This window comes from Marmota marmota, unplaced genomic scaffold, assembly GCF_001458135.2.
Source record: "Marmota marmota marmota unplaced genomic scaffold, marMar, whole genome shotgun sequence".
Classification (NCBI taxonomy): domain Eukaryota; kingdom Metazoa; phylum Chordata; class Mammalia; order Rodentia; family Sciuridae; genus Marmota; species Marmota marmota.
In genome coordinates, this window is record NW_026000240.1 from 35,281,168 (window position 1) to 35,290,396 (window position 9,229).

At 52.5% G+C, this 9,229-nt stretch overlaps 1 protein-coding gene across 4 annotated transcripts; it reads right to left on the reverse strand.

The window, feature by feature from the left end:
* Window positions 1–58: 58 nt before the first annotated feature.
* On the reverse strand, window positions 59–9,118 carry Apeh (acylaminoacyl-peptide hydrolase). 4 transcript variants are annotated; one of them, XM_015487186.2, is made up of 22 exons: window positions 8,966–9,118; window positions 8,758–8,890; window positions 8,126–8,252; window positions 7,676–7,769; window positions 7,514–7,589; window positions 7,263–7,426; window positions 6,961–7,098; window positions 6,770–6,861; window positions 6,655–6,695; window positions 6,448–6,569; window positions 5,847–5,907; window positions 4,563–4,660; window positions 3,797–3,848; window positions 2,897–2,985; window positions 2,286–2,424; window positions 1,746–1,829; window positions 1,585–1,665; window positions 1,124–1,212; window positions 824–1,014; window positions 608–710; window positions 404–510; window positions 59–313 (listed from the first exon to the last, which is right to left on the reverse strand). In XM_015487186.2, the coding sequence occupies exons 1-22, from the start codon at window positions 8,975–8,977 to the stop codon at window positions 208–210; spliced, it is 2,199 nt and encodes a 732-aa protein (XP_015342672.1). In that variant the 5' UTR covers window positions 8,978–9,118; the 3' UTR covers window positions 59–207. The 4 variants fall into 4 exon arrangements, with proteins under 4 accessions (XP_015342672.1, XP_048650620.1, XP_048650621.1 ...); XM_048794663.1 differs by lacking the exon at window positions 1,746–1,829; XM_048794664.1 differs by lacking the exons at window positions 8,126–8,252; window positions 8,966–9,118 and having other exon boundaries at window positions 8,758–8,893.
* Between the last annotated feature and the right edge of the window lie 111 nt (window positions 9,119–9,229).

Below are 9,229 nucleotides of genomic sequence, written 5' to 3' on the forward strand. Positions count from 1 at the left end.
TAGGGATGGGGATGGGGATGGGAATGGCGTGGTACAAAGTACCATCATTGAACCAGGATCTGTGTCCTTATTTATTATTACATAGCCCACATTCCCCCGCCACTCATTCAGAGTCCAGAGCCCAGGAGGCCCCTCACTGTTCTGTTAGATCTTGGAGCTCCCCAAGAACAAAGTATGACATTCCAGCTCACACAGAATGGCAGGGCTTCAGCTACCCAAGTGTGTGTGCAGCCACAGCACAGCATTCATGAAGCTGTCTGATTCCACCTCCACCTCTGATAGTGCATGGGTGCTTTTGGGATACAGCAGGAGCCTGTAGGGGTAGGGCAGCAACATTTGAGGTTGGAGGGTCCTCCCCTGCTCACCTGCCCACCAGCTGCCAAGGACAGCCTGAGACACTCACCGAACGGGCACATTCCGGGCCTTTAGGGCACGGTAATACTCCATGCCCTGCTTAAAGGGTACACGCCGGTCCTCCTGTCCCAGCATTAGTAACAGCGGGGTCTTTACCTGGGTGTGTGAGGAGCCAGGTGGGGGGCATTGGTGAACTGGCCCCTGGGTTCTGGGTGGATAGATGGCACACGGGACAAGGAAGAAAACTAGGTACCTGAGGGATATACTTGATGGGTGACTTGTCCAGCATCTCTGCCCACACACTGAGGTCTGGCAGGCAGTCATTGCTATAAGGGAAGCCAGCCTCCACCACACACCTGCAAGAAACCAATCTGATACAGCCCCAGGAATTCTGATTCCTACAGGGGCTCCACTGGAACGAAATGCAGGGTGGAAGGGAGGAAGACAGAAACCTGTGTTACATACTCACCAGTCAGGGATGTCAGTGGAGCCCATCATGGAGGCTATATTGATCACAGGGTTCCGGGCCACGCAGGCACCATAGGTCTCAGGGTATTGACCAATCAAGTGGCACGACAAAAACCCACCATGGGAACCACCCATAAGGGCCACACGGCCTGCATCAAAGTGCTCCTCCTGGAGTACCTGCTCCACTGCAAACTACAAGGTGAGGCACAGCACACTGCAGCCAGCTGCCTGCCCAGTTGAATAGAGCCACACCCTGACAGCCCACCCTCCAGCCTGTCCAGAAGCCCCAGCCCTCTGCTACCTGGATATCCTTCACATCCTGGTAGCCCACATTGCCTGGGAGGGAAAGGATACTGTCCTGACCAAAGCCCGTGGAGCCACGATAGTTCACTGAAGGCAAGGGAGGGAGCAGATAGAGTTGTCAAACAACATTCTCATTTCCCTGGACAATATTTCACACATTTGTGAAGTAAGCCCTGGGACCAGAAGTACAACAGTCTGTCAAGGGGAAAGGGTCAAGAGGTTTGAGGCTGCTACCCAGTGACCACAGCATTCTTTCCATGGAAGTCCCAAAATCTACGTATCACCATTCATGGGGCCAGAGGCTGGGCCAGAGCAGTTCCTGGTAATGGTTACTAGAGAAAGTAACCAGGCTACAGAAAAGCCAGGAGACTGGGGAGGCATCTTTGAGGCTTATACAAACCAGCCCCACCCCATTACTCCACCAAAGCCTTAGTAGAGTATAGGTCCCTCCTTGCTCACCTAATAGCACTGCAAAGCCCATCTTGCAAAGCATGGCTGGGAACAGCATCCAGGCAGTGACAAAGGATGAATGGGGTCCTCCTGTAAACAAGGAGTAGAAGATGAAAGGGCCAGCTAGGAGGGATGATAGGAGGGCAAGGGCTCTTATGCCAGATGCCTACCGTGGGGCATAACCACCATGGGCACCTGAGTCTTATCTGGAGTGTTGCTGGGCTGCAGAAGGATTGCTTCAAAGTCAAGGCCAGCTGCAGAGAGAAGGCAGCAGTCAGCAGGGCCAGTGCCACTTCCTAAGGCCTTCCCTATCCAAGCCATCTAAAACTATAGGTCTGAGGCGACCTGTGGCCAAGGTGGCCTACAGCATAGTATATAAACTTTTGAAGGTTTATGCTCCTTTTACCCTAATCAGGGAGCCCCACTCTGAGGCGATTGTGTTCTGTAGGAGGTATGATCACACAGGCCTTATATGAGGCCTGTTCTTTTTAGACCTTCGACAGGTCATTTGGCCTGGTGGTACCTAGTTCTGATACCCAGAGCAGAGGCTCAGATCCCTAGATATTTCTCCCCATGAACACAAAAAACACAGTAAACTTCTTAAAAGACATCTCAGGAAACTCTATAAGCCAGGAGGCAGAAAGGTACAGAGAAGATGCGATGTGTTGGAAGCCTGAAGAAAGTGTCCCTCTGCTCTTGGCCCAGCTCACCATACTGCACATTTTCTTGATCTGGGGGTGGCTGTAGCACCCGGATGCTCCAGTGGATGTCAGGAATGGGCTCAGCCTCCTCCAGGGCTACCCACAACACTGATTGCTCCTTTCCTGCAGGAGGCAGGAACCCAACTTTCTGCCGAGGGGAAGGAAAGTGTCACAGGTGGCTTGGCTACCTCCCTGCCCTTGTGCTTCTACCCAGGGTGGGAGGTGGGAAAATCTTATCAAGCTGGGCTTCACATATATCTCTAGAGGATACAGTATGGATTCTTGTGAGCTGGTGCATACCAAGGTATTCCTATTCACATTGAACCCCTCCTCATCCCCACCCTGCATACCTCCCTGGCTTCTAGGTTTTGATGTCTGTCTCCCTATAAAATCAGAGGACTAGGCATTTCCCCAGTTACCCTGTTTAGGACAGAGAAAGCCCCAGCCTGCAGTTCCTCCCGGTGAATGCCAAACCTTTGTGAACCATGCTGGACTGGGTCTGTGCTTCAGCCCTTCTACATGCTGATCAGCCATGGTCAGACTCTGGACCAGTTTCCTGGCCTGGGAAGCTCTGCCTACATTGAATCCCTGCCTGCCAGCCTGGACCCACCAACACTCACCAGGCTTGGAGGCAGGCTGGGTGTGGAGAACTGTACCACCATAAGGTCCCGGTCAATTGTAAGTAGCTTCCAGCTTCCACCTGACCCCCCTGGAGAAAAAAGATGTCACTAAGTGCATGGCAGGGACCACCTTTCCCATCTGCTCTCTGCAGAATCCCACTGGAGGTTCTAAGGAAAGGTGCCCCTTTCACCCTGAGAAGTATTTACCCAACTGCACATGACCCTGGGTGAGTCTCCTCCTCAGTCCCTTATTCATCTGGACACAGGCTGTGCCTAAGAAATGACAGACCCGGGGACACACCAGACCACCAAGGCCTTCAATGACTACAGTGTAAGGGAGCCCAGGAAGTTGGGTTGGGGACTGGGCTATGGGGTTCAAGCAAATGCTTAAGCAGGAACTATGTCATGAGATGTAGGTTTAGAATTAACACTTTCATAATTTTGTGGAGGAACAGGTAGAGTCAGGGCAGGTGTCTCAAAAGACATTTCAGGGACTGACACCGGGCCTGATTGTAGGGAAGATGGAAGTGCTAATACTAGATTTCTCCTGGGCCTGAAGGTGGCAGAGCTGCCTCTGCCTAGGACAGGGCACCCAAGGGCTAGGGAAGGGAAGGATGATTCTGGCAGATCTAGGCTAGAGAAAGTTCTGTGGGCTTTAGGAGCAGGGTAGGTAACATGTTGAGGCTAGGCCAGGACATAGTTGAGTACTGAAGGTCAGTGGAACAGGAAAGGGTTTTGCATGGATAGAATCTTCAGAGGACTACTGGAAAAGCCTGTAGAATAGTCAGTGGCTGAGAGTGCTGCTGCTACCACACATATACCTGTAGCTCCAGCTGTCTAACCCTAATCCGGTTGGCTCACTCACCCTGCTCTTACCACTACACCAGAACCCCTGCTCACCAGCTGTTAAGGAGGTCACATTGCCCATCTGAGTGTCCACAGCAAATAGGTCCTGAGGCAGAGAGAAGACCACATGGGCACCACATCCAAGAGCCCTGAGGGCCCAGGTTCAAATCTCAGTTCCATCATAACTGAGTATCCCTGGGCAAGGTAAGAGATATTACTGGGTTCTTTTTTTGGTAGTGGGGATTAAACCCAGGGACACTTAACCACTGAGCCACATCCCTAGCCATTTTTTTTATATTTTACTTAGAGACAGGGTCTTGCTGAGTTGCTCAGGACCTCACTAAGTTGCTGAGGCTGGCTTTGAACTCGTGATCCTTCTACCTCAGCCTCCCAAGCTGGGATTATAGGCAAGCACCGCTGCACCTGGTCACTGGATCCTTTTGAGTTAGCACGAGACCAAATGATATTACACCCAAAAGGAGACTGGTATACTATAGACATCTTCATCCCAACCCTAGGGTAAGGGTTTGGTCTTATCTCCATTAGCTGCCTTTAAATGAATATCCTGGACCCACCCAGTGGCAGCCCCTTTCTCCCCCAGCTGGGAGAGAATATACCTCTGCCTCAGGCAAAAAGGTCAAAGGTTCTGCTGTGGGGCTCCAGGGCAGTTGATCCCCTCAAGGAGAATCAAGTGCAAGACAGGACAGGCAGGACTTTTTCAAAGGGCAGGTGAGACACTAGGACTGGGCATTCCCCAAAGGCATGTACATGCTATGCTTCAGGGCCCAGATTCCTGGCAGTTGATCATAGGGTCTGTTACCTGTCGGCTGCGTTGAGCTGAATCAAAGATCACTCTCCGGCTGTCAGCTGACCAGCATCCTAGAGGCAGAAGGCTGCAGTAGATCCCAGAGAAGCTCTCTGAAAAGATGGGAAGGCTGGTGCTTGGTCCAGAAGCAGAGGTTATGGGGGGTCAAGAATATGAACCAGGCTGGGCTTTTAGGGAATCCACCTGGGGCCCCTGCAACTTATAACAAAATGGCAGTCTCACTCTGGTGATGAGAAGCTGCCTGCATGAGGGAGGAAGAGAAGACTCTGAGGACTCTTAAGAAGCAGATTGAGAACTACTGAGAAACAATGGGTTCTCAAAAGAAAAGCACTTGCTTTCCTAAGTTGCTCTGGGCCTCTGGTATCTTTAAGCAAGATAGCACCTGTTTGTCCACTGTAGCGCTGTGCACGGTGTATGCACAGGGGGCTCAAAAGTCTTACCCTTTAATATTATCACTCATTTAACTCTCAATATAATACTACAAGGAAAATAGGGACTACTACTCTCTCCACAAAGAAATGGAAGCTCAGTGTGGCTGGGTCACTATCCAAGGACACACTGCTAATCAGGGGCAGAGCTGGGATTCAAACTAGGACCCCATCATTACATCCCTGCAATCACAGAGAAGACTTTTTTCCTGGTACTAGGGATCTCATGCACACTACTACTAAAGTACAGCCTCAGCTGCAAGAGACAATCTCTTATTCATTGGACTCTTGGAATTTTCTGGGCAGCCTGGAAAAAAAAGACTTTCTCCCCTCATGTCATTGGGATGGCCCCGGATCTCAAGCAGAGCTGTAAACACCTGAAATTAAGACAGGAGCTTCCCAGCCAAGAACCACCCTCCCAGGGGACTATCTGACTTGAACTGGACAAAGGCTGCTGGGGTTTAGTGAAGAGCAGGGTAACATAGCACCCTTGGGTCCAGGGCCTTTCGAGTATGATACTTCAACCTAGCACTTTCTGAGACCCGCTCAAAGGAACAAAGGTTTTAGCCAGCTCTTAGAAAAACAAGTATCTATGAAATTTAATGCAGACATTAAATTATCTAAAGCTCCAGCTAGCTCAGTCCACTGTGATCTAAGCTTTCATCCAGCCAGAACCATTCCCCACAGTGATGGCCCCACTCCCCATGGAGGCTGGGCACAGGGCAGCCCAGCAGGGAGAAAGGGTCCTCTGAAGGAACCCAGGAAGGAAGAGCCAGGGATGGATGGAATAGATAGCAGGAACTCACAGAATTATAGGCCCCAATGTATCCCCACAGACAGCACCCCTCACCTCCCAGCTGCCGAGGTACAACATCCACCACCACTGAGATGACTTTGGTATACCAGTCATACTGCAAGAGAAGGTAAGAGTCAGAACTTCCCTGGGACAGGCAATACCCTCAGGGCATAGAGCTCTGCATCTATTCTCTTCAGTGACAGCTTTGGATAGCCTCAGGGGAAAGGAAGGGGGACCTCAGAGGAGCCTGATATATTTCCTTTCCGGTGACCTGGACCAGGTGCCCACAGAGGCCTCAGATAGGCATATCTAAGTCAGAGGAGTTTCATAGAGGCCCACAGCTCTATCTGGGTAGGGTCTGGGATTATGCAACTCCCCACTATATTTGAGTCCCTTGCAAAGCCTGGGCTACATGCAGATGAGAATCAAGGAAAGGAACATTCTTATAGATGGAGGATGCTGTCAAGGTGATGAGCCCTAACAGTGTATAAAGCCCTCCATTCCTTTAGAACAGGAAAACTTACACTACTGTTGCACCCAGGACAGAAGAATATCTACAAAGGGGTTCATGGGGAGATGATGCCGGCCCTTCAGCTCTCAGCCACCATCTCCTCTTCCTGCTAACCACCCAAACACCTCCAAACCTCCAGCTCACCAGGCACAGCTGGCTACACTGATGATGAGGGACCAGAGATGGGTACTGCAAGTAGACGATGCGACACTGGTCTGGGCTCAGCCGGGGAGAAGAAATAGCCAGGGAGTCATCCGAGAGGAGTTCTGGGCCACACAGAAATGTGAGCATCACACAGACTAGCAGGGCCAATGTGGGTTAGAAAAGCACAGGTGGGCACTAGCCACTTACCACACTTTCCCCCGATGAGGTCCACATAATACAGAGCTGACCTGGAATGGCCAGAGAGACACTCAGTTTCAAGGCTAGCTGGGCTGCAAGGCACTTGCCTGTCTCATTTCCTTACCTGCGATTGGTACAGAAACGGATGCCTAGCCGGAAGGGCTCATGCCACCAACCTACGAACACCACACCTGTGTCCCCAGGGGCCCAAAAAGCCTGTAAACAAGACCACAGGGCAGTTGTAAGTAAGGGGCAGTTGTTCAAGCAGGGGTCCCAGACTCCAGGAGGGTGGACATATGCTGAGTGGCTACTGACCTGTCCAGGGGATATATTCTCAGGGACTCCCTCGAGCACAGAGATGTTACCACTCTCGATATCCAGCACACAGAGTACAGGGATGCTTTTAGAAACCATGTTCTCGCCCCAATCTTCATAAAACACAAACTGGTCCCCCTGAGAACACAGGATACTCAATGTCCAGTCTGTCTACAAATCCCTACTCTGCTTCCTAGAAGCCAGTGCCTCCCCAGTTCTGGCAGGTACAGTTTGAGAAGGGAGCACACTGAGTCCCAGGGCAGCCCTTCAGGGTCTTCATGTACTGGCCATTCCACAAGCACCTTGATGGCCTGGTCTGGCTTCTTCGGCGTGGCCATCTCATCATCTCTGGCATTCATGTCCAAGGCTTTAGTCTGAAAGAAGGACTCAGCCTTGGGGCGCTTCTTCTCTGCCACATACAACAAGTGTGTCTCCGAATGTGACCAGGACAGGCAGCCAAAGCAGTCTGGGTAGAGAGGGCCAATCAGGGGGAGTCCAGGGCTATGTATTTCCCTGCTGTCCACCCTGCTTGCTCACCAACCAGATGCCTCACCATCCTCATAAACAGACCCATGTTTCTCCAGTGCTGATAGGTTGAAGCTCTTGAGCTTCCGGTTCTTCTCCCAGACCTGTGGACATCTGGACATTAGGTTGTCTGCCCCTTATCTGTGGGGCTGAGCTCTCTGTCACCTACTCTGGTCCCATGCAGACTCACCTCCAGGAACTGCTTCTCCTCCCCAGGACCCATGCCTCCAGTCTTACGAAGCACAGCTTTCATGGTGCCTGAAGGAGACTCTCTGCTCAGTAGCCTAAGGACATGGGTAGCAGGTTAGGATTATGTCTCACCCCAAAATAGCCCAGATTCTTAAGGTTCTGGTCACATACTAGCCCCTGCAGCATCTCTTACTACCACAATGGCAGGTGGTCTTGCCTCTCTTCCCTAGGGCAGGAACTCAGGGATACTATGGGCTTGAGGCTGAGCCCAAGTATGGAGCAAGCCTTCAGTGCTTATCAGGTCATGTCACCAGAGACCAAGTGAGCTCCCAAGGGGCAGGAACCTAGTTCCTAGCTTCCCTCTGGGCCCTATCCACATCTAGGCATTCATAAAAGGCTAGTATGGCAGACGGTGGTGGCCTTATCCACAAACTTCCTCCCTCAAACTTACTCCCCCCGGGTTTCCACACTGTTGCCTGCAGGCCCTGCAAACACCACTGAGTCCCCATCATGGAACACCAGGTACTGGCGGCAGAATCGGATGTTCTCCATGCGTTCCAGATCCCTCTGGGTCCACTCTGCAATGGGAAGCATGAGGCTGCTCAACCTGTCTTGGCCAGTCTGGGCACTGCCCCTCACCCAGGAAGGCCCAGACCCACCTTCCCCAATCTGTCTCCAGACACCCAGGGTAAAGCCTGGACAACACTTGATCACAAACCAAGTCCAGGCCTCCAGAGCCTGAGCTAACAATTGCTTGGAGAAAACTTATTGTCCCTGGCCCCCTCCTGGATCCCCTAAAATCTTGAGGGCGGCCTGGCATGTGTATTGGATGGAGTGGTATGAATCTGTCTTACAAGGCCCACACGTTGCACTCAGATCTGTGCTCTACTCCAAATCCCTCAACCCACGTACTACAGGACACTAATGCCTGCACAGCCTCCCTGCATATACCTGTGAGCAGAAAATTGAACGGGATACCCTTTCAACCCAGGCTTCCTCCACACACTCCTGTGTATTGTTAAGCACCCTCCACTTTTCCCTCCTGTCCTCTCGTCGCTACCCAATTCCCCTGCGTCCACACACCAGTGTGCACTGTCCGGTAGCGGCCCCCATACTGCGTGGTGACCTCCGGGCCCAGGCAGGCGGCGCTCAGCGTGGGTTGCCGGCTAAGGCCCCGGTACAGCGCCGCCGCCTCCTCGGGCTCGCTCAGCAGCACCTGCGCAGGGGACACATCAGGGTCAGGCCCGGCCCGGGCTGCACGGACCACGGGGTTCGCGGGCCGAGCCCTCACCTGACGCTCCATAGCCTCCTCTCTGTAGCAGGGGAAAGGCGGGGCGTGCTAGAGCCCGGAAGTGAGCCCTTGAGGGGCGGAGCCTGGGGCAACACAGCCTGTTTCCGCTACAGTCCGATGGCCAATGGGAGGGGCGAGACCTTGGATGAACAGGCTAGAACCGTTGACAGATGGCGGGGCCTCGATGGCAAAAAGGCGGGACTTTTGAGGGAGGAGTCCTGGAGGACAGCGGACCGAAACCTCGCGGAAAGGACTAGACTGGGC

Bases quoted from the DNA above. Each gene is read 5' to 3' on its own strand.
- Apeh (XM_015487186.2), bottom strand. The intron at 7,590-7,675 runs GTGAGTCTGCAT...AGATGTCCACAG, and splicing joins AGGAGAAGCAGTTCCTGGAG to GTCTGGGAGAAGAACCGGAA. The intron at 1,666-1,745 runs GTAGGCATCTGG...CCTTGTTTACAG, and splicing joins CATGGTGGTTATGCCCCACG to GAGGACCCCATTCATCCTTT.